This window comes from Acanthopagrus latus, chromosome 6 (assembly GCF_904848185.1).
Source record: "Acanthopagrus latus isolate v.2019 chromosome 6, fAcaLat1.1, whole genome shotgun sequence".
NCBI lineage: Eukaryota > Metazoa > Chordata > Actinopteri > Spariformes > Sparidae > Acanthopagrus > Acanthopagrus latus.
Window position 1 is genome coordinate 26,554,070 of NC_051044.1, and position 27,951 is coordinate 26,582,020.

At 42.5% G+C, this 27,951-nt stretch overlaps 3 protein-coding genes and 1 long non-coding RNA gene across 4 annotated transcripts; 1 reads left to right on the forward strand and 3 right to left on the reverse strand.

The window, feature by feature from the left end:
• Positions 1–1,968: 1,968 nt before the first annotated feature.
• arl8bb (ADP-ribosylation factor-like 8Bb) lies at positions 1,969–8,103 on the reverse strand. The gene is made up of 7 exons (XM_037101253.1): positions 7,864–8,103; positions 6,347–6,427; positions 6,137–6,210; positions 5,549–5,642; positions 5,154–5,221; positions 3,921–3,991; positions 1,969–3,811 (listed from the first exon to the last, which is right to left on the reverse strand). The coding sequence occupies exons 1-7, from the start codon at positions 7,984–7,986 to the stop codon at positions 3,762–3,764; spliced, it is 561 nt and encodes a 186-aa protein (XP_036957148.1). The 5' UTR covers positions 7,987–8,103; the 3' UTR covers positions 1,969–3,761.
• Positions 8,104–8,106: 3 nt separating this feature from the next.
• LOC119021183 lies at positions 8,107–12,058 on the forward strand. The gene is made up of 3 exons (XR_005075499.1): positions 8,107–8,230; positions 10,290–10,441; positions 11,247–12,058. It is a non-coding gene; the product is annotated as an uncharacterized LOC119021183 (long non-coding RNA).
• A 179-nt stretch (positions 12,059–12,237) lies between these two features.
• LOC119021181 (N-acylethanolamine-hydrolyzing acid amidase-like) lies at positions 12,238–16,993 on the reverse strand. The gene is made up of 11 exons (XM_037101252.1): positions 16,725–16,993; positions 16,036–16,200; positions 15,781–15,904; positions 15,495–15,585; positions 15,327–15,412; positions 15,072–15,244; positions 14,911–14,973; positions 13,208–13,274; positions 13,058–13,086; positions 12,633–12,702; positions 12,238–12,525 (listed from the first exon to the last, which is right to left on the reverse strand). The coding sequence occupies exons 1-11, from the start codon at positions 16,898–16,900 to the stop codon at positions 12,508–12,510; spliced, it is 1,062 nt and encodes a 353-aa protein (XP_036957147.1). The 5' UTR covers positions 16,901–16,993; the 3' UTR covers positions 12,238–12,507.
• Positions 16,994–22,932: 5,939 nt separating this feature from the next.
• Positions 22,933–26,793, reverse strand: bhlhe40 (basic helix-loop-helix family, member e40). Its single transcript, XM_037102332.1, has 5 exons — positions 26,251–26,793; positions 26,032–26,101; positions 25,812–25,919; positions 25,323–25,446; positions 22,933–25,169 (listed from the first exon to the last, which is right to left on the reverse strand). The coding sequence occupies exons 1-5, from the start codon at positions 26,325–26,327 to the stop codon at positions 24,307–24,309; spliced, it is 1,242 nt and encodes a 413-aa protein (XP_036958227.1). The 5' UTR covers positions 26,328–26,793; the 3' UTR covers positions 22,933–24,306.
• Between the last annotated feature and the right edge of the window lie 1,158 nt (positions 26,794–27,951).

Genomic DNA, 27,951 nt, shown 5'->3' on the forward strand with positions numbered 1-27,951 from the left:
GGACACATTAGCATGAGCAGCCCTGTTGAAAGTTGAGTAACATCCTCATGATTTAAGACATCCATCATGGTTTTAAAAAGGATTTAGTAAGCTCTGGGTTGTTTTAGTGGAAGCTATGAAGGACTGAATGATGTCTGGAACATATTCCACAATCCAGTTTTTAGCAGCCTTTAATTCTGTTGATGAATGGTCATTTATGGGACTGACCGACGAGTCTGGATACTTGAGAGATCCAGACAGGGACAGGTGGCATGCGCACAGCATGTCATATTACATAATTAGCCTGCTGGTAATGGAGTGTAACTACATTAATAGTATGTCACGCCTTCAGGTCTTCTGTGTGACCTCTTCACGTAAATCCCTGTTGCAGATTTGTAAACCACCGCTTAATCCCTTGCGGTCAATGCAATTGTAAACCATACACACACACACACACGTGTATATAAAGTTCCCATATGGACACACATAACAGTCTCCGCTGACCCATGGAATTCATCGGATAACACCTACATCTGTCCACACGTTCCAACTACTGCCCTGACATATAACAAATGCCAGCAGCTGTCCATTAAATGTTGCGTCTAAGAAATGAGATTAATTAAGGTGTTCCTGCTTTAACAGCACAGGCCTGCTCTCCCAACGGCTCCGTGCTGCTCCAGCTGTGAGAACACGGCTCGCTTTATTGCCCCCTAGTTTGTGACACACTCCCTGCTTAGCACAGTGTTATATTTCTGTGCATATAGCCATTTTCTTTTCTGCCAAGAAACACTGCAAGGTGTTAATCATCCATTATGGGATCTGTATGTAACAATAGCTGCCTGGTGGGAAGTACAGAAACCAAATCTACATTATCTACATAGGAAGCACAAAGTTTAGTCACTGAGGGAACTGTGAGTGCAGGTAGGCTGCGTTGTGAGCACCTTGTTAGGAAATCCTTTGTGGATGAAGGAGCCCAAGTGAGACCTAGTGCAAAAGTAGCTGAAAACTGAAATGGCATCAGTCATCCTGCAGATAAACCCAGATAAAATTCTAACCAACTAAAAATATGTATTTCGAGTTTATATCTGGTTTCATGTGTAGCACAAGAGATAGTTTTTAATTTAACAAGTGTTTGCTCAAAAGTAAAACCCTTTTTTCATTCATTATAACTGATAATAACTGTGTAACACTCTTGAACCTTGATGAATCAGAAAACAACTTCAGATGAAACTTGTGAGTTTTAAATCTGTGCAGACTTTAAAGCACCCACCTTTTACCTTCTTTCCAAGGTCCTCTGCCGCCACCTAGTGGTGAAGAGTTGACTCTCAAAGACCTAGAACAATTTTTGGGGGGCCTTGACTTGCTGTATTTATTTTGTTTTTCCTACCTATTCTATTCTAGCATTATTTGATCCAGGGGAACCTTAAGTTTCAGTCTGACTCATCTTAAGTCCCAATTTTACATTTGCCTTGTCTGAGAATAGATTAATTTACCAGAACTTAAATGCAAATTGGATGTTTGGTTCTTTTTTTTTACTGGGTTTACAGCCATTTATTTGAATATTATCCTGCTATCCAGTGAAAAACAGTGTAATCCTACATTTAAATGATTCAACAAGTTATGTGTCCATGAAAGTTCAGAGAGCAAAGAAAGAAGGGTTATTAAATCATAACAGGAGACACAGAACGCCAAAAGTAACTTGGCTACAACCATCGCCTGATGGCCCAGAGAAAGAAACTTCCTGAGGTCCTTGATGAATCAGTGCAGCAGAAGGTGATGGCTTAATCGTGTTCACTACATGTTCAAAAAACCATGTGTAAACAAAAAAAAAAAAAAAAACACTGGAAAGCAGAGAAACTCTGCTTTACATAACCTATTAAGGCATACTGATAGGATTAGCAGTTTGAAATCTTGTTTGAAATCCAGCAAATTTTTTTTGTTTTCCTTGAGGGTTTCTACCTGGCAAGGAATTTGGATGCCACACTTGAATTCCTTAAAAATAAAAACAAATTTATTAGCAATCACGGGGAAAGAATGCATGACATCTACAGGAGCATTTGTGGGAATAAAAATGCTAACTTCTTATTTACAAAGTCTGCAATTGGATGTGAATAAGTTCAGCACATGCACATACAAATTGCAAATAGGCTATATTATTACACAGGTAACAAAGCTTTCCCCAAATTCCCACACAGTCACCCAAATTTTACAGCCCCTCACTGCTGCTGTGGTCCCAACAATCGACATTTAGGATTACGACGATCACCAACAGACACAGAACAACATATGAGATAACAGAGAGCGTGTGATTATGGAAGGGAAAACTTGTCCTGACGCAGCGACACACAAACATAGAAAGGAAAGAAAACTGTAATTGATCAGGATGCACTGGCCAAGCAAAGAGCAGATTAATATACAACGGTGAGAAATCATTGTCTTGTCGCTGAGAGGAAAAGACGTGTCAATCAATGCGTCGCTTTCGGAGGAGGCGGAGTTGTTCTCGGACTGCTAAGGCTTCGACAAAAAAGACATCAGGATTCGGGCGAGGGCGTGGCAAGGCATGGATGACATCAAGCATCCGTCGCTTTGAACTAATGGACTGTCTTCCTCTCTCCTTAAGCTCAGTCATCGTGACTAACACTGGCTTTCTGTTATCCAACCCGAACTAAAAAGAGATTATGAAACAGACACTCGGACACACCCATACTGCGTTTTTTTTTTTTTTTCAAAAATCCTTTGAACAACCTGAGAAGTGCAAGCAAACGTTAGCTCGCATTTCAAGCTACATAAGAGTCGCAGGCTACAAGTGAAACAGCATTCAAAACGATCAACAACAGAACATGTAACATTCTTTCGTTCACCTCGCTTCATCCGTTACCTCATTCTTCATCGTTATTACAGTCCTGCCTTTTCTCAGACATCATAATGCATTCGTGATGACAACATAAGACGAGATTGTCGAGGTGTGGTGTTAACTGTAATCAAGGGATTTATGCTGCGCCTCTACCAAGTGTTTATTTAAAATAGTGGTGAGAAGTTGCGTTGGGCAATTACTGTCTGATTGGAACACTAACTGAGCCGAAGGCACTTAAAACTCTGCTTAGCTATCTTAGGATTTTCGCCTCAGACACGACAGCTACTCAGTCTTAGTTTCTATTCATCTCTAGGTCACGTGTAAACTTTGATTCAAGTCACTTGATAAAAGAGATACTTCCACACGCCTGCACATCAAATGCAGGGCTACATTGCTTAGAGTTTATCAGGAATTGAAGGCATTGCGCTAGCAACCATCATCGTTTGGCAAATATCTGTTAAAAACGACAATCACAACCTTGTGACGTAAACAGCAAATGTTGACAGGCAACAGAGCGGATGTTTGAATGTGTGATTCGAGGAGCTCCATCTTTGTGTAGCTGCGGAACAGTACACTGCAACATCATTAGACTCTTGCGTCCAAAGGGACCGAAGCCATTAAAAAGAGAAATGACGTACACAGACACAGAGCATGTCCGTAATGACAGGCGATAAGGCATGATGGGTATGGACAATCCACCTTCTAGCACAGTACTGAAACGACTTTTCAAGACTCCACGTAGTTGGGTTGGCGGTAGTGCTGTACAGGGGCTACACATCTATGGTAGTGTAGTGGGTGGTGCAGGTGGTGACAGTAGTGAGCAGATAGAGCTGGATTACTTCACAGAGGCAGTGGAAGGGATGGCTGTCGAGGACCCATGACCATTAGGGGGGCTGAGGCCACAGCTGCGACTGGGGAAGCTTCACTTTCAGCTTCTCCGTGACTTTGAATGCTGGATGAGCCACTGCAACGTGATATCTGCAGGAGGGGAAACATCGAGGCATGTTTACGACCTCAGCAGGTATATATAAAACCTGTTCCTTTGTGGTTTGATATAGAATCATCTAAACTATGATCGGCTCTTTACCTATATTGTCTTTCTCTTTGCAGGAGACAGAGTAGCAGCAGATCTCTCGGTCTTGAATGGCAGATAGATTCCTGAAAAAAAGTACAAATCACAGCCTTATGGTCAAGAAGTTTTCTAGAGCAGATCCTATATTTACAATCATCTGAATGTTGATTAAACAGTATGTGCCTGACACATTGAGATAACTGTTTCTAGACAACAAAATGTAGCACAGGAATTTATTAATCCAATTACCGCTCATATTAAATTGTGAAATAAAATGTATATAATATGGATGTAAGTGTCTTTAGAGGTCCTTAGCAGAGTTGTCTGAACAACAAAAAACTCACAGTTTAACAGTAATGTTACAGAGTGGAGCTTCTTCCCTTGCAAAAGATCTTTGGCTTGGTGCATACACTTGCACATTACCATAGCGATATCTGATAAAGGCATTACACAACACTTGTCACTCTAAGAGGAGGAAGTGATGGTCGGCTATGACTAAAACTGAGAAGCCTGAATCCTTTGCACACGGCTCTTTGCTTATAAGGCAGATGGATGGGGAGGTAACAGAACCGATAGCATCAAAGATTAGTGCATCGTGTATTTTGTCAACCAATATCACAACTTAAAAGTCAACCGCAAACAGCAAAGAAAAGGACTACAACTGAAACTCCATGAAAATAAGTCCAGATCTGCCAGAAACATTCTTAATAATAAAAAATAACTGTGGGCATTCAATTGCTGCCACCAACAACCTCCAGTCTTCTGAGAAGGATTTTCACAATATTCATTAATTATTTATCAGGGATGCGCCGATGTTTATTGGCAGAACATCGGCAAACATTCGCTGTGTTGACTTCTACTGGCTTATCAGCAAACAACATAAGATTCACCAATGGCACTGGCCGATGTTGATCTGTTATGTTACATCAATTTTGCAGCACCAAATTCATGAGCTATTGGCTTGTGACAGCTATCTGCAAAATTGCTTGTTCTTATTTCACAATCAGCACATCCCTTGTATTGACGTATTTCAGATATGATGTCTACATGCTAATGTGTTTAATTTAATGCATTGCAAATCCATAATATCCTAATGTTTGGGTTATCACTGGGATAAACTCGCATAATACTTCTGATACTGATTCATCATTGTCTAGATTTGACTTGAGGATAGTTTAAGTTTAAAGCCAAGTCCTGACGTTGGTGGAAAGGTATCACTAAACCTTCAGTATTCTTGAGCGTCCTTACATTTTTTCGATGAGTTGCTTCTCATCAAGTGCGTTGGGAAGGTCTCGTTTGTTGCCCAGTACTAGAACCTGAAACGTGAGAAAAGAGAGAAACGGCTGATTAATATCCAGCGCAGCAGCTTTCGATTTAGCACATCAAACCCTGTCAGGTCAATTATCCTGTCAGCTTACACATTGAAAACCCGTTAAAATCTCCTGGCTTGGGTTCAGATGACCACTTAGTGCTATGTCATCAAGCCTGAGTCACTGTAGCCCATTAGCTGCAGTGATTACTAATTATGGGTTTAATCACTGATTGTGACTAGAGTCACCAGACCCTCAGAAATCAATGTGAACAACCAACTCAGGGCCATGACATCATAGCTTCTGGTCCAAAGATCACAAACAGTTTCTTACAGGAATTCCTTGTAGCTGTGGTTTGTCTAAGAGGTTGTGCAGTTCATTTCTGGAAGCTTCTATCTTCTCTCTGTCTGCTGCATCCACCATGTAACTGCAAGAGAGACAAATAATTCTACTTAGTTTGATACATTAAAAAAAAAACCTGTTTCATTAGACCAAACCTGAATCATTTATTAAATTAATATACCAAAACAAGTGGCAGTATTCAAACTCCGACTATGACATGAGGGTTACTGTTTAGAATGATCTTTATTTGAATGGAAAATTCAGTTATTGAAATTTTTTTTAGCAGTTATTTCAGTGTTAACAAACAATGAAATGCTTTATAAACCACTGATTAAGCAATGGCTTGTTGTAAAGTTGCAACTGATGTTTATACACTTTTACAACTGCTACATGAACGGTTCATAAAGCATTCCATTGTTTGCTAAAAGTGAAATAACTATTAACTCAAGTCTGACTGACTACACATTTAAATGGATAGATAAAAAGCCAAGCATAAACAAATGTAATTTCTACTTAAAGTTCAGGTTTCCAGCTACCTCAGACGACCAATCAGTAAATCTGGCCACCTGCTGTACTCACACAATAGCATTGACCCCTCTGCAGTAGCGCTCCCACATGCTTCTGAAGCGGGGCTGTCCTCCTATGTCCCATATCTGAGGCACGAAAGCACAATGCGATGAGCAAAACAAGGTGTGCAGGGTAACACAGGGCCACAGGCTGGCCCCTGTGTTAAAATGATTTGATTTGAACAGTGAAAGCGCACGGCTGGGCTTCTGATTGTCGACCTACCTTTATTGTCACATTGCCTTTGGTGACCTTCCGCATGTTGAAACCGACTGTGGGAATCATGTCTTCGCTGAACTGGCCTGACTGTACAGGACAAATGTGAGAGAAAAGGTGGGACTGTGATACATTCTGCATGTTGCTTTTTTTTTTAACAGACTCGGATCAAGTTAGATTACGGGCACTGAAACAGTATTACAAACACTTCCCCTTTCTGTCTTACACCATACGTGTTTGAACTATAACCCTGTAAAACTCCACTATCATTTATTTAAAGCTCGTTCTCATCTGATTCAGATGTCACATGAAAAGCCTGGCGGGCCTGTATCATATCTGTGCATGTGGTCAAAGTAAATCTGGCTTCTCGAAGCCCCTTGCTGAACACTTGCCCTTTAAAACTATGAATCACGTTGGGGTGATGCCATCCACGCATCAGCATCGCTCGCTTCCCGCAACCAACAAGTGCTTCCTGACCAAACACTCCACAAACTCAAAGTGCGATCCATCCTAAAACGTGGGCTCTGACACCAGGGTAAACTGCTTTGTGTTAAAGGAGTCAGTTGAGTGTACAGAGGATGACAACACGTTTCAGATGTGCTGAATAACTTCCATGGCTTTGTTTGTGTGTGTGTGTGTGTCATATAGAGCCAGGGCCCAGTCCAACAGGCTTGCGATGACTGTGTGAGGCAGCTTTGTTCAAACCTGATTACAGATCACCTGACATGACCAAGCAGCAGGAAAAATGTGTATTCTTCTGATGCATTCCAGAGAGGGGAAATGTATAGGACTGTGGCCTGTTTAAGTGTTTTTGGTTGTTTTTTTTTTTTTTCAACCAGAATCAGACATAAGCAAAACATATCACGCTACCCCCACACCCAGTCAGAGGCTGTGGCAGGCAAAACAAGGTAGACGTGATAACAAAGACACCAGTCATCATAACACCTTGTACATTTTAACAGTGACGGTGCTTAAATCGTTAAAAACCTGCTGGGAGGATCACTGACAATACTGAACTCGTGCAACAAGGCCATCCCGAGCAGATCTACACACCTATAATCTATAGTAATAATGTAGACAGCTGGCAGCCTGTGGCCGAGATGTCTCCAGTCCTCGTCCCTTCAGGACGCCCTTCTTAAACGAAGTAAACACTACTGGACTGCTGGCAGAGGTAACTGGAGGCCTGTGTTGTCAACACATCCTTGATGTTGACACACCGGCAGCTATTACAGAGCACTGACAAGTCCGTTCACATGACCGCCTTCATAAGTAAGCGCACAGTCATACCAACAACTTCGTCATTCTAGCTAGCCAAACAACTGAGTGAGAGCGCAGCCTGCCGTACTGTCTCAGCATTTATAAAGGCAGTATTCAGCCGTGCAGCCTTGCCCGTGAACAATAACCTATAAATGCGACAAGAACGTTTTAAGTTACATTATTCAACTTAAACCTCGGTCCACAACCTCTCCCAGGTAGTAGCCGGGGCCCGCACTGACAGCACTTGCCTGCTAGCTACCGTCACATACCGCAATCACGTTGACGAACGTGGTTTTCCCGGAGTACTGCAGTCCCACTAATGTCAGCTCCATCTCCTCCTTCCAAAACAGGGACCTGAACCAGTCCAACAGCCTGTTTATGAGGGCCAGCATCTTGGATGACACGGTAGTCTCGCAGTTCGCTGCGGCCGTCTGGATGTGAGTTGGCTAGCAGTCTCCACAGGAAGTAGCTAGCTGCTTGGTCATATCATGTGATGCGGCTGACAAGTGTTTGCTGCCGCCGCGTGCCCGGAGAGGAGTGCACGAAGCGGACGGGAGCGCGCATGAAGAGAGCGGAGGCTGAGTGTAGCTCTGAGCATGTTTCCACACGGTCACACTCCTTCTCTCACTGTTTGCTGTCAGTAGTTAGTGACAGAGAAACCCATTAGCAGATGGCGTCTGGACTGTACTAGCTACTTGCTGTTTTATTTTACAAACAGGGGATGCCAGACAAGGGTCATTCTGCAGAGACGACCCCTTCTGTAGGGCCAAAAGTCTGAAAATGGACTTCCTTGACTGACGTTTAAAGTTAGACAACCCTTCCATAACTCATTGAGTCTGTTATTGCGCTTTTTACCTCAAAGAAGAAAGAGAAAAAATAACACCAGTATTCATGAAAAATGCCTTTACAAATTAGCTGGTACCACAAACCACATGCTGTCAATCTTGTAAAACTCTCCAAATCATGAAATTCGATCCACTCAGTTCCACTTTTCACACCAGAGATGTCAACCAAAAGTTTTGTGTGAGATCCTGAGATAAATGTGAAAATGTCTTACAACTGAGAGGAGACAGTGGAGGTCAAAGGAAGTATAATTATGAGTGTGATTTTATTTCAAAATAATAGACGTCTGTCTTGCGGCAGCAGTGACACGACTCTAGAGGACATTTACTTTCATCATATTTATGTATAATATTTATTTGGAATTGTATTATTTTATGTCCTTATTATCATATGTTTGATAGTTACGGATACATTATTGAATTTTAAATGAAAAGCATGGTTTTGAACTCAAAATACGGCACTTTCTTTCAATAAATGCCTGGGAACAAGTTCTGTGGTGCATGGGATGTTCAGTAATTGATTATAAAACAAATATTGCAAAATTGATGTCCCAAGAGGCAGTAAGTGCATAAATAACCTCTTATGTTATTACAAAATATGAAAAAAAAAATCAAGTTTCAAGTTGCTTTAGGGAGTGATTTTCCACCTACACCGTAGTGAGCATTTATTCATGTGTGCTGCTGCGTTTGCATCGCAGGCAGTGGTGAGCAGACTGCCAGCTGACTTCCCCCTTTATACACACTGACCCATTTGGCTCTCAGCTGTGTCTCTGGGCCGGAGAGAGCGGACAGGCATAGTGTCTTCAGGGAGGGCTGCGTCCCCTCGAGACTCTCCAGCAGCGAAGAGAGTCTCTGGAGCAGAAGTAAAATCCAAGAAGAGCAGCAGCAGGCTGGTCAGGAGGGACCACCGCAGCTGAGGAGTTTGGTACAGGTCACAGGTTATAAGCACCGCTGCTAACTACCAGAGGAGAAGCCGGAAAATGCAATGCCTTGAAGCGAGCTAATCGCATTCCGTGTGGTCGGTGGTTCTTGGGAGGTGTGTGTCAGGCTTTGGCGTAGGGCAAGCACCTACACAGACATAAGTACAGTGTTGATTCACCAGTTACCCACATCCCATTCTTGGTTTGACATAGAATGTATGAAACTCTGGCTGCAGCGGGACTTTCCATTCAGTAGGCCTGTGCTCAGCAGCGTTAATCACTTGCCTCCATCGTGTTTACAAAGCTGCGGGTCAATGGGCGTCACTGAGCACAATTAGTCTGCGTTATTTTGAAAAGTTTTATATTTCAAAATCCAATATTTTTGGTTTCTTTCTTAACAAACTAGAAGCTCATACTGAACTTTTTTTTAATCAACAGTGAACATCAGCAGCACATGTGGTGGAGAAAGAGAAGCGGAAAGAAACATAAATTATTGTTGGTTGGATAAATAATCTCTGGATTAAAAAAAAAAAAAAAGTAATATTGTGTGAATGAAAATAACATTAAATTATCAAATTGGTGATACTATATTGGTAAACAAGATTAGCATATACAGTACATAAGTTTTTACATGCAGCCTTTAACTGCAGACAACGTGTTATGAGGACTACTTTCAATTCTAAGGATGACTACAAGTGTGTGCTGTGCCTCACGCACTGGCTGCATTGCATTAACATCAGTGTGCCACCAGGTGTCGCTCTTGCTGAGAATGAAGCCCTGAGGCTTCAAATCATTTTAGAAATCCCCAGAGCATCATAAGGCTTCATCCTCTCACCTCTTCAGGACTGAGGTGCTTTGTGTGCAACGATCTGGTCAAAGGAAGGGAAAGTTTTTTGATAATGACAGTTCCTTTTTTTCCCCCCTCTTATCCAGCGACATGTTTCACAGATACCTACAAGTGCCCATCCTGTCTGTTGGAGTGATCAGCTCTGCTGCCCTCTCTAAGACCAAACAGAGACCACCGTACTTCTCTTCATAGATCCAATCACCTGCCACAGCTGTGATTCCCTATGAGCATGTAGCAGGTGAGACACTTCCTGTTTCTTCCATATCTTCATCATTTACAGCTCCAGAAATATACACCTTTAAGTTTTAATAGGCACAATAGAAAACATTTTTTTGAGACTACTGTCAAATCAAATGACAGATCGATACATAAATCATCCCAAAAGGAAAATGAATCAAACTTTCATCAAAAAGATGATTGACAGTTACTGAGCCCTTTAATTTGAGGGATTTGAAACACTGCTCCAGACAAAATGAACCTACTCGAATACTATCAACCTCAAAATACCAGCGTTAGAGTTTGTTTGGTCTTGTTGAACTCTGTTTTATAAAACAACACACTTGCTCACACTTTGCTCAAATACACACAGTATAAACAAATACACAAAATACAACACAGAACCAAATCATTTCAGTTCTGTGGACACGCACAGACACACAGGACAGTGTCCTTTTTCAGTCCAAAAAGATGAGACAAACCTGTTCTGTTGTCAGAAAACAAAACAAGATTAATCCAAGAGCAAAACACGGAACAAACTACAAACCAGCATAACACAAAGAATCAAGAAGCAAGTATAAGACAACACAAAGGGACGACAGGACCAGGAAACACAAAACGGACATACCAAAAACACAGAGGAGGAAGATGAAAAATGACACATGAGGAGAGAACTAAAAAACCATAAACTCAAACCATTATTAGATGCCACAAAAGCAAACACCAGTACATCCTCCAAGGACACACATTGTCCCCACCATTTTCCTTGCCCTGAAATGCAGAATCTTCACCTTCCACACAAATAACCCAACTCTCGCCCCCTCCAGAGCTCTCCTGCTCGTTCTTCTTGATGTGCAGCAGATCCTGAAGGATTACAAAAAGGAAGCGGCAGACGAGGTGAACCACAAACCAGGACCTCTGGGAGACGGTGCAGTTGTTGTAGGGTTGGTGTGATGTGCAGTGTGTGACAGAACTCTTGCTGTAGGTAGGTCGGTAGGAAAGGAATTGCAGTGAATAAGTCTGCATGGAGAACAAGTGGTCCTGTCAGATAAAATAATAATCTTTATGTAATTCTTAATATGGCATTTTTATTAAAAAAAAGTCCTTCTCTGTGCTCTGAGGGGGACATGTTAGCACAGAAGATGCTTTGTACTGTGTCTAGTGGTGGCTCGCACATGACGCCTTCTGATAACAGCCACCGTCTCAGACTAGAGACTAACTGGTTCTGAACTGCCAGTGGGAAGAGTGAACATGTCCATTCTTGATTAACAGCGTGTATTTACCTCGCTCACAGACTTGATTTACAGGTCTGATTGGCTGCGTGATATCAGGTGAGAGGACCAGTCTGAGAGATTCCTGTACAGCGCTGTGCCAGAGACTACAGAGTGGCCTCTTCCCTCAGGCTGAGACACCTCAGTCATCTGCAGCATCCGTCACATAAAAAAGGTTTAATTCTATGATTTATCCAACCTGGATAAGATGGAATCTGCCCCAGTGACAGACACTGAAAATAACTACTTTAATTATACAGACATAGCTGATTGTGTTGCTGATGGTCTCATTTGTTTAAGAAGAAAATACAGAGGAATCATTGTTATTAAATTTGGAATGTTTCATAAATCCAGTTAAGTTTCTTGCAGTTTGTGTAAGTTTACTTGATTTTTCTTAATAACTCTTGGAGGTGAGTTTAGCGACTCACCTCCTGAGGGATTCACAGACTAGTCAGACTAGTTTATCTACACGCTCAGTTTACCCCATTATACTCCGGGTATAATGTCACTAAACCGTTCTTCAGCTGACTCCAGATGACTGCGACCATGAAGGTAACCAAGGTTTTATTAAGCTTGACATATACATTACAGGCACAAAGGTGATAAAAATGATCATCACAGTTTTTGTTCATTACAGGCAGAAAAGCACCTTCATGCTAAAAAAATTGTTGAATTTCCTTCCTTCCGTCATTGATTATATAATCTCCAACAGGATGATTATGTAATCTCTGCAGGATGATGAATCTGCATAGAATCTGTGATTTTTCAGGGCACTCCGCGGCAAAAATCTGAACGTTGCTCACTGCTCGAACACCTCTCAGTGCGGTCGGCAGCCCTTGAAAGAGAAAGGTACGAATAAGTCTCGTATGTTCAGGACAAAACGACGGAGAGAGAAATTGAGAGCTTCAACATCAATACAGTCTGCATTCAAGTTGGAATTACCTGCTGCCTGACGAGTGTGCTGTACATCTCTGGCTTTGCTGCCATCATTGTTGTTGTGTAAACTGTAATCCTGGAAGATGATCAACATCAGGCGATAAGATGACACGCAAAACAAAGCGCATTAAAACAAGCTGTGTACAGGGCTCCTTCAAATATTAAAGCATATGAATAATAACCCTGCAGGGTGCTTAAAACGTAGATGCGCTGGCTAATGTAGCTATTGCTGTTCTATATGCTACTCCCTATGTGTTGAAGTGTGGTGTCAAACAAAGGCCTACTGACACTATTGCTGAGGTAGCGCAAAGGGAACAGAAACTGGTATGCACACAGCAGCCCCACCTCAGCAACATTAACAGTCATGTGATTGCTTGAAACAAAAAAAACAAAAAAATGGGAGCATAGTGAACAGATGACGTTCTACTTACTCGTTACACACTGGATACAGCGTCAAAACCTGTAAGGGCAGGAACTCTGTTACAAATCCATGCATTGACTTAAACGTTCAGTGTTTGATTTGTCTCAGTATCATGTGTACTTCAGTCCCTCGATCTATTGATTCATTAGTGGGTACTCGCCTGATAAAGTGTCTCCATGCTGATGTGATCTTGGCCCGTAGCATTTAGTGCTTTTTCAGCTGCTTCTCTAAAAAGTGAACAAATAACAGCAGTGTTGCTAAGTTCCAAGTTAGTTCCACATTGTAATGTACAATGTACACTGGAAAAAGATGCCTGTCATTGCAAAAACTGGCTCTGCATGACCCTCAAGCAGTCTGTGAGGTGGGAGTTGGCACTGCAATGTATTGAGCTAGTTTGACTCTGATGAGACAAAACCACCCGCCCGTACATTGTTGGAAGGGGAAAATGATCAGCTGTGATTGATTTTTTTGGCAACCACTAACAGTTCTTTCTACCACGGCAGCAAAGATGCGTGAAAAAGCCTTAGACTGGCCTTCTAAACTGATTGTGCTTGCAGCACTCTCGGGGCTGTAGTGGGGTGAAAACCAAACAGAAAAAAGTGGGAAGACTTTCATGTTGCAGGCAGCAAGGTAAAGAAAACAAACATACCCAATACTAATAGAAGTATTTGTTCCCTGCCGGATGAAGTTATGTTTTTGGTGGCAGACAATGAGCAATGTTCACCACTTGGCTCAAATGTCATGTAAACCCTTTGTGATTTTTTGTTCAGTGGACACTTAATGACTTATTGACGACTTCATTTCTGTTTCAAAAGGTCAGGAGTCACAACCTTTTTCTGTCTCTTTTGCTCTCCGTGAAGATATCATTCCATGGTGTGTATGGTTTCTATTAAATGAACTGAATGACTAAAGTACAGCAAAGCTAACTGATCTATGTATAACATGTTCTTACTGACAAAAGTTAAAACAAATACATTGTTATAAATTGCCTCGAATTAACCAGGGTAAAAAACATCTATGAACGCCTAATTTCGGGTGGTAGCACTGGTTACCGTTAAAGGTGCAATATGTAAGATTTTCGATAAACATTCAAAAATTAATAAACTATCAACAGAATGTAAACAAGTGACAGTTTTTACATAAGAGCGAGAGGTCGACCGATATGTCAATTATGACCATTATACATTTGCAGTAAAAATAAAAAAAAATTTAGTGTCAGAGTTGAGAATAACCAGTGATGGAATGTAAGTAACTACACTATACTCAAGTACTTAAATGATGAAACAATTTTGATTTTACTTTTAGTATTTCTGTTTTGTGCTACGTTATACTTCCTCGCCACTACATTTATTTAATAACTTTAGTCACTAGTTACTTTGCAGATTCAGATTACTCTGCATTACTGGGCTATTACTCATAATGTGTAACAAATCAGATGATGAGTATTGGCCCTGATAATCGGTCTCCCTTTATTTTCTGTATCTTAATATGTAGATATCTGCTGAAGTTACCGTGCTAACCAGCCAGCCCCGGCCTGTCTTGGCCCAAAGCTCCTGTGCTAGCAGGGGTAAACACCAACACTTCCCCACTGCTCCGAGCTCACAGTCCGGACCGCTATCTGCATGGCTACCTGAGCTAACACTTAGCAGCATTTCGTGCTTACTCTAGTGATAGAGTTTTGAGTGTGAATCTAACGGGTGACCAATTTTTACATATCGCACCCTTTAACCCTATTTGAAACATGTTGTATTCATACCTGACGCATTGTTGTTGCAGCATGTTAACCCAACACTGCATGACAGCGTATTAATAATAACAACAACATGAATATTGTGGAAGCATTCATCATGTGAGATGACTCACTTTCGATGATCTCTGGCTGGGGGAGGAAGCCAGTGGTCATAATTAGTCTCCACTCTGAACCACCTAAAAGAGGAACACAACAACATCATATATTCAAGTTTCAAATGTGCACCACACGCCTTGATGTACCAGATTTTCCTCAGATACTTTATCTTGCCTACCCTCCTGACACAGGCTCGAGCGGCCAGATGTCAGCGGGACCCGTCCGGTCTCTGGTGATGACAACCCCTTCCCCGCCTCGGACCCCAGCCACAATGTAATACACTCCAGTGATGATGGGGATTTTTGAAAGGCGCATCACTGCATCCTGAAAGTCCTCTGCTTCCTCCAGTGTCTGCATAGTATGGACGCCCTCAGAGTTTCATTTCCTCACACGGTTATATGCCCATTATTACAAACTTATGCAACCAACTCACCTCTCTGACCAACCAGCTCACTGGGGACCTCCGAAAGAGGAACGCGGACACCACGTTCTTCCACCAGTTCCACAAATGTTCACTGCCTGATGATTCACAAACACGTTCATAAACACGGGGACAAAATTTCTGGGCACACGTGGCTGCTGAGAAGAGATGCTGTCTCACCTCGTTGGTCGCCGGAGACCGTAAACTTGTTCGGACTCTGTCCCGTCCACAAGCCAACATATCCAGCAAATGTGGTTCCCTGGTACGCCACCTGACAGCGAGACAAAAGTTTATCTTTTGCCACCTTGTCATTATACAAAGACCTTTAATTATGCACTTGCATAATGTACTGCCTGACTTGTGATTCTGGATAAATCATTCTTAGCTGCCCTTTTTCTGTTTTGATTTCCAGTTAGAGGGGGCACCATAGTTAGTTAGTTTCGAATGCTGTGAAGACATACTGTACCTCTCCATTCTTGAGGAAAACTACGTTGACAGTCAGATTCCTCAAGACATCATGTGGATAATCAAGGTTCCTGCCGTGGTACACGTGCCCATTTTTGTCCTGAGCTACGATGCTAGTGCAAAATCTAGGAACGCATAAAGTTTGTTTGCATGCATGAGACGGCGTTCACCTCAATCCTGCATACTTGTCACACGTTTCTGAGCACCCCACATTGTACACACAAATGTGTAATTGGATTTAAAAAGCCATACATACGCAGTCACTTCATAGGCAAAGTTGAGAATGATGACATCTGAAAGGCTTCCTCCAAGGTTTGAGGCCATGCCGCGGATCTCCCCCGCGTAAGGCTCAGGAACGTACTTCTCCAGGGCCGTCACAATGGGTGTTATTGCCTGATGCACCCATTTTGGAACGGTGGAGCTGACAACAAGGGGGGAAAAAAGCATGTCAGGCTCAGAGTGCAGTCACTGTCAGCACAACTGGAAGATAAACAACTGAACAACACAGTGCTCACCAACCCAGACGTTAGACTGCCTGCTGATTCAGGGCTGATACAATGTGTTAATACTTAACTTTGTGTTAGCAAAAAAATTAGCTTTCAAACTGGATTGATGTATTAGTCATTTGTGGTTATGTGATGATTATAGCTCATTGCTCTTTGTTCGCCATCACTGATAATGTGCTAGGAAGTGAAACCATGCAAACAGCACTGTTACTTCTTCAACAATGTTGATATTTTGGCATATCTATGGATAATTCTAAACTATTAAAAACTGCTTAGCCCTGCACTATTACTCCTGACCAATGGCTAACGTCTGCAGCAGCTGATAAACACATCATTACATTGTAATAAGCACTTTCAACAAGTAAAAAAAAACCGTCAAGCATAACTTCGACTGCTTCTTATCGTCAATTATAACAACATGGCTATCTGCCAAACTCACTCAATGACCTCTGCGGCGGCTTTGTTCAGGTACTCTACGTCAAAGACTTTGGTGAGAGGCGCCCAGCGCACCTCTGGGTCCTCGTCCAGGCTGATGTTGACTGTAGGTGGAGCGAACTGGGCCCGGCAAGCGGCGAACAGTCCGAGCAGGAGCAGGAGCACCGCAGCCCGAGCCATCCTGACCGGTCCAGTCCGAGGCTGACACAGACAGACACAGCACCGACTGAGACTCTGAGGACGGTGGTGTTCCGCAGCGCGCGTGCAGCAGCCGGCAACATGACACACACTTCCGCTCCCACGTTTTCACAATAAAAGCTGGTCAACACATGTAAACGCAGCAATTATGCAAACCGGTGGCTTTAGGCTTAATTACCATGTGGCAAGAGAGGAGCAATATGGATGAAACTATACTACACTATAAACAATGACAATAATGATGATGATAATGATAAGAATTTACAAATATAAAACTACTTGTGCCCCAAATTGTCAAAAGTAAAAATCCTCAAGTCAAATAGTATGAATATAATCCACTTCAAATTCAACCTAAACTTTATTTATTAAAATAGCACCTTTCATACATAAAGCCTAAAGTGCTCTACAAAGCAAAATTAAAAATAAAACAGATAGACAATGATATTCAATGAGTAAAAAGCACACAGATAAATAAATATGAAGGCATATAAATAACAATAACTACAAAAGTGATAAGCGATTATTATTATTATTATTATTATCATTATTATTATTATTATTATCATTATTATTATTATTATTATTATTATTATTATTATAATAACAATAATAATAATAATAATAATAATAATAATAATAATAAGGATAAGAATAACAATAAACATAAGAATAATCATAATAATTTTTTTTCAACAGCATTGTGTTTTTACTTCACTTGTGGAAACTAATGATAAATAATTTCTCATTATGTACTGAGACAACAGGGTGTATATGCGTAAAATAATAATAATAATAATTTTTAAAAGTTTTTAAAGACCTAGCCACAATGTCAAATGAAGTAAAAAAGAGGAACGAGGGGAAATGAGGTCCAAAGGGGAACTATATGGTTTGGTTGTTCTCACAGTTTATTGAGGCCTGCCATGATTTCCCTGCAGAGTTAAGGTCTCGTTATCAGTGCGCTTTTTGTTGAAGTGGCAATGAAAGCAAGCAATGAAAAGGAAAATGTTGTGCACATGTCTCTAAAAGTTCTGAAAATAAGGCCATGTCATTTAGCTTACATTACAGAAGGACAGAGGAACAATGCACTATGCACTATTGCTTACTGATAGGCTTGCATTTTGCTCCATTCTATGATTGGTGTTTGATTTTTGACACAGTGAGGTACTCCTCACGGCCAGTTGCTTGTAACTGGCAGATGATATGCTTCTATTTTGAAAAATAAATCTGACCGGAAATCATAGAATTGTTCTTGCCAGTGGAATGCAGTGATGCCTGGCAGCCATAACCCTTTCAGTCATTATATCTTTACTGAGTGACCTTTGCCTGGAGATCTTTGAACAAATGATTCTTCACTCCTTCAGCTGACTGAAATGTTTTAGGCTGAGGCTGTAGCCTGTGTGGTTTGACGAACAACATAACAGAATGGGTGGCATCGTGTCGTTTAAGGGAGCAAACTAAGAATTGGTTTAGTAGACGGTGTAGTGATCTGGGCCGGTTAGATACACAGAGTAAAGGGGTTCTGGATGCTGACCTAGTCAAGAGTTAATACAGTGATATCTGAGGCTTTCAGGGGAAAGTTTTTGGCATAAATATCCCCATCGTAGGCAACTGGACGTGTTTCAGTTCCTTATCCAAGAAGCTTCTTCAGTTCTAACTAACTGGAAGGGAGCTGCAGGAAAGGAACTGAAACATGACCAGCCGTCTACGATACATCATTCAGAATTACCAGTTTATGATTTGTGTGTGTGGAAGGTAGTATTATGATGTCCAGGCCTATGTCCTCTGTAATGGCAAAAGTGGTGGCAGCACACAAAGGTATGGCTTTAGTGAATTTATATTACGGCTGAAGGAAACTGGTATAAACAGGAACAAGTAATAATCGCTTCCTGCTCGCCTGCAGTGAACCTGCTGTATTCCACGTAATGTGGAAGTTCTGACCCCACCAGCAATTTGAATAAAATGCAGCTGGTCCTGTTATACATGAGTTTAGTCAACTTTGCACCAGCTGTTGAGAGATGGTTTCACTGAACGTCAACATGACAAAAAAAAAAAAAAAAGTCAACTATGGCTATTATTGAGGGATTCCTCCACATACATTTTAGCTTTCAGATGTCATAAACGTGTTAAGCATTTAGTTTAGTGACATCTACAGAATGTTCGATAGAGCCAATCATTTTATCTTTAACGGGTGGGACAGCGTCACATGTTAAAGTTAAAAAAAAAGCAAATCCCAAAAAATGGCACTGCAATGTTACTCAAATGTATACTGTGATTCATTCATTCACTCAATTTGCATGTGCAATACAACATTAAATGTATTTGTCCACGTAATGAACTACTGAAAATGTTCAGGATGAAAATCGTTTGGTAGCTTAAGCTTCTGTTTTACATGTTGTATGAAGTTGTAATGCAATCTGTAAATCAAGGAGCTGTTTGCTTTTTAAGATAACATAAAAAGTATTTTGTAAAACCTATTTGCACATTTCTGAAATGCAAACTGCTTTGACTTTTTTTTCGTTTTTTTAGAAGCAGTTGACCAGTCATACATGTATAACACTTGATAAAAAAAAAAAAGTAAGTTAGCTTACACTGCTGACAATAAAGCAACATTATGTAGAAATTGGTGTTTTGCGTGACTTGGCTCCCCTGCAGTTTCTGAGTGTGACGCCACCGTTGTCAATACAAACAGCTTGTAAGAGGTAATGTAGGTGCTAACTGCAAACTAAACTCACTACGTCACAGCAGTTTTATGTGTTGAAAAAAATGTGTATGTTGAAGTAAACATACATAGTGCAGAAACAAGTGATGGGGCGCAGAGTGGCTGAGACAGAGAAACCATCCACACTATTACAAAACACCGTACCATCAAATTCATATTTTAAGGTGTAAAAAGTCTCATAGTCTCTCTGTACAGTCACATTTAAACATCCAGCTTCTCCGTCAGGTTCTTCTGGTCGCTTCTTTTCGTGATCTTTCTGCACCCTCTCATTAAGGTCACGCTTTCCTTTGATGAGCTCTCACAGCCATGACAGTTCTCCCTGCTGCGTCATGAACAGTGATGCACACACTGTTCTCAGCAACACTAACCATGGAGGCCGTACCCATGCAAATCAGGTCTACAGCCATCTCAACTGTAACGTCCTTCTGTGACACCAAGTTTCCACGTTAGACATTAATCAGCCAGTATCTCAATAACAAGTTCATTCTTTTTGATGCGATCATATTTCTGTGGTTCTTGGAACACTGTCTTTATCTTGCGACAATCTTTGTTTTTCGCTTTTTTAACACTGGAGTCAGTGTTTCCTCCTGCAGCCATCAGCGTTGCCACTTTAGGCAGACAGGCCACATCCTGCCTCGGTTTAATTATGAATTCTCTCTCATTCAGTAAAGGATACATTTTGGTAAAATATGTGAACCAGTTAAGGATGAAAGAAACAAAACAACATGAATAAAGAGAATCATTCAAAGTCTAATGGGGCCTAGCTTAATGGTTATTTTGTCATGATATTACTGCAATTGTGAGGGCATGAGGTGGTGATTTCACCTGTAGCGGTGAAATGTTACGTGCTGGGTACACCAAGACTCGCCCAAGTGACTTTGATTTGTTGAATGTTCTTTCTTCCATCTTGAGGAACTATCCAGCCTCCTCTGTGGATGCTCAGTAGGTGTCTTGTTGATACTGTCAGTAACCCTAACCCTGCTCCTTAGGGATTTTAAACCTGGAGTGACCTCTGTCTGTCCACTTGGTGGCAGCAGATACCAGCCGGTAACATGTTTCACCCTACACATCAGTCAGATGTCACAAAACTGCTGACAGGTGAAGTGAAAACCAATGATCATCTCATTGCGTTCAGATGTTCTGCTGGGAAACCTTGGGTCCCGGGATTCACATGGTACTCTCCATTTGGTTTTGGGTGGGTGGTACTCCCCCCCTGATGGCAGTACCCCCCTCAGCAGGGCAATGAACCCAACCACGCAGCAGAAACTGCTCAGGAATGGCTTAAGGAATGTAACTAAATGCTGAAGACCATGACCTGGTCCCGATCCTAATCTGATCGAGCATCCTTGGGTTGTCCTGGAACATGTCCTATTTATGGAAGCCCCAAGGTGGATTGGATTTGGTTCTGACCCATTGAGGTGTAGATACAAGACCTCTGAAAGAATCCTTTGGTGTCTGGCATAAGAAAACTAAGCAGCAGATTCTTTGGGTTCTGCTGGTTACGTGGTGTGACCTCTGTAGTTAGGGCTTGTTCGAACACATTCCACAGCTGTTAATCAGATTGGGATCTTTGGAATTTAAAGGTCAACAGCTTGAGCTCTTTGTCAGGGTCCGCGGGCCATTCCTTAGTAGTTTTTGCATTTAAGCAGGGGGCACCATCCTACTGGCAGGGCCACTGCCATCAGACATTGCGTTGCCGTGAGTGGTGTACCTGGTCTGCATCTGTGTCCGGTTTATCCCAGCAGCACGTGTCAGTGGCTGATCGGTGTATTCTGTAAAGTTGATGGGGAGAACTTGTTTGTTACAGTTTCTTATTCATACATTAGTCCGATACAAACAACATTCAAATTCAAGGAATTCATGGAATTGTTTGACCTTGCAGTTGCTCTTCAGCTGCTAAATGCTCAACGATGTTCCCTGCTAATGTTGTCTTTTTGCTGTTTGGTGCCAGGCAGGTACTGTAGGTGGGTACATCAGAGTATTGTCGCTGATAAGAGCGCTGTGACTGCTCCCCCCCTCAAAAAAAATGTGGACAATAAAACCAAAACAACGAAGAAAAGACGCTGAATGGAGGAACTACAAAGCTGGCCGATAACTATAATGGGTCTGTCACTTCTAGAAACCCCTTCTACATTACATGACATTTGATTTATCGATAATATAAAACCTCTGCTCTCTTTAAGCTCAATAGTATTTAATGATGCACAGGACAAGGACCAAAACTACAAGCATGGTATTTTTATGAGGCGTTTCACGCAGACAGCATATGGCCCCTATCAGTTCTACCTGACATATTCTCAGTCGGTGATCTACAGCAGCAGCATCGTGTCAGTTGTGGTCTGAGGAAGATTTATACCACAGTTCACTGTGTGAAAATGGTAGCGAGTGCAGCGTGACACACTAATTCCACAGGGTGGAGCTAGCACTGCATTTTTCGGCACATCATGGCCGGTCAGTTGTTTATTTCCATAATCAGCAGAGCAAATTACAAAATGCCACTGTAATTACAAGAAAAGGAAAAGTGCAGTTTCCATATTTGTCAGGGAGGCATGGTGGGTGGTAAGCATATGATGCAGGCCTTCTTTTTATTTTCACTATCACTGCACTACAGCAGCGGGACTACCCAGGAAACAGTCAGCAAGCACCAGGAGGTGAGTGGAGCCTGGTCTTCCATATTGCTAAATGTGAAAGTAAATCAAAGATATAAAATGCTTTCCCCCGCAACCTCAAATACCATTTCCATCGACTGTGGTGTTCTTAAGTTGCAAGACACTCTTTCTGCTCCCACTCAACACACTTTCAGTATTGTTACAGTGTTTGCCACACAGTATAGAACCCATATAAACTGTATGGGAAAGAAATGACTAAACCCCACAGGTAAAATTCAGATAATTTGGTGATTTGTAATTCATGTCTACAGTTATACATAAAGTCAAAATATTCTGAACTGATATTGTGGATCAGCAGGGTCGGTGTTCAGCAGGAAATATCTCACCCAGCATGATTATCCAAACTGTAATGAGCTAGAAGCTGCAGTGTTAGTGACACTGAACTAGATTCATAGATGTCAGCTTTATCCAAAATTGTAGCAACACCCCACGGTTGGTTCCTCAGGAGCGCTTTAGAATCTGAAATGTTTACAGCCCGTAATCTAAGACATGCTATTGATTTACACAGGCTGGGCTGCTTGATGGGTTATGTAAGTGTTATGTAAGTATGTGTTGTTATGAGGAGCTGTCAGGTTGGCTGCCTACAACACGTTCGAGCCACCAGGCAGTGAAACACGAATTCCACGGAGGGGGAAAAAAAAAAGCTTTATTAATATTTTAATATATATCAATAATACTTTATATACAAAATATGTACAACAAACAACATTTTGTTACATTTCAAAATAAAAATTCCAAGTACCTCTTTCTATACAAAACTATTATTTTTTGTATGAACTTTACATTCACTCTCTTCGCCACAGACACGACATTTAAAGCAAATACATCTGAAACACCTGCCGTCGTTGTGTCTGCGTTAAACGAGTAAAGGCAACAGCATGAGCTAAGGGCAGGCCTTAACGTTAACGGGAACTTGTGGGGCACGATGCAAATCTGGTGGAGCACAATGCCACGTACTGTACACGATCTCTCGGCATACAGCAAAGGACTACCTCGACCTTTTCCTCTGGTAGCGATGCAAATACACTCAGTGGGTCACGTATCAAAAATAGAGATGTACGAGCAGTATAAACAAAGATAATTACACGACATGACTTCACAGGAACTCCATCTAGATGCACAAATATTCATGAGTCACGACTTAAACCATAAAAAAGCACGTATGGCCACATGACTCCTCAAGAGACACAGGTGACACACCTCGTACAGTGACAACGCCCTGAATTCTTCGAACATCATAAGCTCTCAGGTTCAATTAGCTCCTAGGTAATTGAAGGGTCAAAAGAGCAACGTCTTTTGTGACGACAATGGCCGACTATTTTTTTTTCTTTTTTTTCTTTCTTTTTTTGGTAACATTCTAGACTAAACAAAGGTTTGTTGCAGTTACAGGAGCGACAAACACTGAAGGTAGATCCTCCATTCATAGATCTACAGCAGGTAAAATAATCCAAGCAGCATCTACAAGGGGCTTTAGTTCAGTCTTTACATTCATCACAGACCGGTGTGTGTGTGTTGTGTGTGTGTGTGTGTGTGTGTGCAAAAAGTAGGTCCAAATAATTTTTTGGGGGGGGGGCTTATTTGTGCCGTACATTCTGGGTTTAACTCTGACATTCAACATGGAGGGTAGAGTAGACGAACCTTGGCCAAAAAACAAAACGGAAAAAAAAACAAAAAAGCTTGCAATCTCTTGCGCACTCATTGTCTCTAAACTGACCATCTTCACAGTGTTTCCGAGCCATGCGACAGGCGATTTACGAGCCTTCACATGGACACTCCGATTCGCCCACTGAAGTCCTGTTCGGCGTGCGAGTAGCTGATGATAGACGGTGGCGGCCGTTTGGGGCTCTTTGCCGGGATCAATGTTCTGATGGGCCAAAACAATGGCTGCGGTTTGAAGGGATACCAGTGCGTTTCGTGTTCGTTCACCCTCTCTTTCAGCGGGCCAACCATTCAACCCCATCGACATTCAGAGGGGAGGATTCCAATAGAGACACATCTGTTTAGTCTTTGGTTTCCAAGTTCAGCGGAGACACCTGCTTTAAAGCTTTGTGGAGAGCAGGGGAGTCCATGGGGCTCTGGTGGGGCACCGGGGACCCTGCCCTCGGGGACATCACCAGAGACGAGGGGAGCGAATCTGGGGCTAAGCTCGCCGCGGAGCCGCTCATGCCCGGGTACATGACCGGCATGCCTCCGGAATACCAGCATTTCTCCAGCATGGGAAGATAGGCTGCCATCGGTGTAGCTGTAGGGGGGATGAGGTAGAAGGGGAGACAGAACGGGGGCTGGTTTGGGGAGAAGCTCATGTAGTTGCCAGGGCTCCCCGCCGAGCGACCAGAGAGACTCTCGTCCTCTGAGGAATCAGACCTCGACTTCTTGGCCTGAGGCTCATCGCCCTCTTGCTTGATGGCACCGGCCGTCCTCTCGGATATGCCGCGCTTGAGCTCCCCCTCCTTCGCGTGCCGTTCTGACCACTGGGATTTCGGGTCACGTTTGTCATGCTCTCCCCCATAGCCGCTGTCAGTGTCTGTGTCGCTGCCGCTCTGCTCCCCCGTCCCATGAGGATTAGTCCTTTGAATGACAGGGACACAGTTCTTCGCTGGGCCCTCGATCGCCCTCTGGGGCAGTCCGGCGGGTTTTTTCAGTTTCTCTGAAGCCTGAGGGATGCACTCGTCTGGGTGAAGGCTGCTTCGATGCTGCAGGACTTCGGCTGCTACCTTTTGGATGTGGCTGATGAAATGGGAAGGAGTCAGGTCCCTGCCGCTTTCTTGGCTGGCCACGTATTGGAGGACCTCTTTCGCGCACAAGTGAAAGCCGGAGCGGAACATCTCCTCACTGTTCTCTGCACTGTCACCTCCGTGATCACCTAGTCAAACAGAAACACGAGGTTAAAAATCGACTTCGCAGCACAATTTCCCTTGAAGTCATTCTGATAGATGCAACAGATTGCGTGATAAAAAACAAAAAAACCCCAAACATTTGTCTGCTTTACGTCGACACATGACGGCGTCAAACTTACTAATTTGCAGGTCCTTCTGAAGCGCGATAATCTTCTGCTGCTGCTGCTCCAGGAGGGTGCTCAGGGCCTTCACATGCTTGAGAGTGAGTTCCAGCACCACGGCTTTCTCCAAATGACCCAGCGTCTAAAACAGGAAGACCTTCGATAAGCATGTTGATCTTTCTTATGTAACACATTCTGCAGCTGAATGGAGGACAAGCCTCAAACCCCCGGGAAGTCAACGCAATGTACGCCCGCCACATACAGCTCTCGACGAAAAAAAAACTACAAATCTAAAAGCCTGTTTGAATTTAGAATGTAAAAATTATAAAATGACAAAATTGAAAAAAAAAACAAAAAAAATTTTTTTCATCTCTTTTTTTATCTCTTAACTTGTATCTTTTTTTTGTAAGACTCCAAAATCGAGCCCTGCTCAGTAAGGCACCATGTAGCGTCTCAGATTTCCCTGGCTTTTCAGCAGACATGCCATATGTGGAGGATAATACTCACTGTAAGCTTAAGATGTTCGGGCAGCAAATCTTTCAGCTGGGCAATGCATTCGTTGATTCTGTCACGTCTCTTCTTTTCGATCAGGCGATGTGGCAGCTTGTAAGTCTCCTGGAGGGACATGTTTGAAACGGTGTCAGTGAGATCCAGGCTGCTCACTTTGAACAGATGTTTTCAGAAAAAGAAAGAAAGAAAAAAAAAAAACATTGCAAGTTGAAGTTACCTTGCTCTCATCCCCGACCCCACGCTTCATGCCCCTCCTGGGTTTGTAGACATAAATCGGAAAATCCATTCTTTGGAGACAAGATTACAAAAAAAACCAGTTAGTCTTTAGTTTGGAGGGAAGGTGAGTGTTCAGTAAAAAAAAAAAAAAAAAAAAGTTTAAAGTAATATATGGCAGGGTAGAATACAAGGGAATCAAATTGCATGTATTTTCTCTTACCCTTGCATGTCAGCTATATCCAGAGCTGGGTGTTTTGGCACACAGGGAGGTGGTTGCGCACTCGTAATCCTCTCCATGTCCGCTTCACTGTCAAACCCGAAGAAATGACTTCAAAACGTCCAAACGCGTCTCTGCGGTCGCTCTCCAAACACGAGGAACAAGTCGCACAGAGAGAAGAAGAAGAAGCAAAAAAAAAAAAAAAAACAAAGCAAAGAAAAAAAAAAGTAGCTCCTGTTATCCAGTGCGTGTGTGAGAGAAAGAGAGAGACAGTGTGTTCCCGCTGAGAGTTACGCGGCGCGCTGTTGTCACCCTGAGGTCCGGACTCAGTAATATGTCTGGGGAAGGCTCCACGCCCGGCTCGATGTGTGAGAGCTGGGTGGGTTTGTGACTACGTGTTAAATAAACCCTGTGACTGCAGGCACGTCTCTCAGCGAGAGACTCGACACCGTCACATGAGCCTCACGTGTTGGACGGCGCTTTCAACTCCTCACCCTCCCCGCACACACAAGACACACACACACACACACACACACACACACACACACACACACACACACACACACACCCCTCAGCTCGCTCCTGGAGTACAACCCTCTCCTGTAGTACTCCCCCACAGGGGCTGAGTCCCGTGTACCACCACGCTCCGACTCTCGAGGCGGGGACGTGTTCGCACACAGTCCACCATGTTTACAGAGACGGAAAGTGGAGCAACAGTGTCCCCGTCGACGGGCGGGATGAGATTAAATATAAATAGTTGGACTGAAAACATGGCCACCCTCATCTTTAACGTGCAGCCTATTAATACGAGCTGAAAAGGAACAGGCATCAACAACAGCACGAGATCGTGCAAACTGTGAGAAGGTCACAATAAAGTCATTATAGTGATGATATGCGGGAGTCATTAATGCAATACAACAACCATTCCCTACAACAACAATAATAATAATAATAATAATAATAATAATAATAATAATAATAATTTATTATTGTATAATAATGATCATAATAATCATAATTATAACAATAGTAATAAAGCTACTTCTACTACTACTAATGATAATAATAATAATAGTAATAATTTTAAAAGGTGTTTTTTTCTTTTGTTGTATAAATAGATTTTTTATTTTCTCTGTAGGTTGAATTATATGAGCTTTAAAACAGGCAAGACAAAGTGAATAATTCTATCAGTTATAAAATGAAAACATGTCAGTGTGTGTGTGTGTGTGTGTGTGTATGTGAGCCCTTTGTTTTGTTGTCCTCATGCCGGCCGCCCGCCTGCTGTACTGATAGCACTGACCCAGCCTGTACCCGCCGGGCTGTCACGTTGAGCTCCTCATGGCCGAGGAGCACATCCCTGCCGGTGACGTCACGCGCGCAGCCAACCGAGAGTGGCCGAGTGGTCGCTCGGTTCCACCCGCCGACGTCCCGAAGCAGCAGCGGCAGAGGCGGCGGCGGCGGGAGACTAAAGATAGAAAACCGGGCGCAGCTCGACGGAGCCGGAAGAGAAGGAGCGGGAAATCACACCGCCGAACGCCGACGGGACATTAAAGAAAAAAAAACAAACAAAACATAAATGAAACCGTTTTTTTTTTTACGACTTCCGCTGATCTTGTGGTTCCGCGGACAAAAGCCACAGGAGACACACATTTGATGGTGTCTTTATAATTAAGGACTAGTTGGCTCTTATATACCACATGGCAG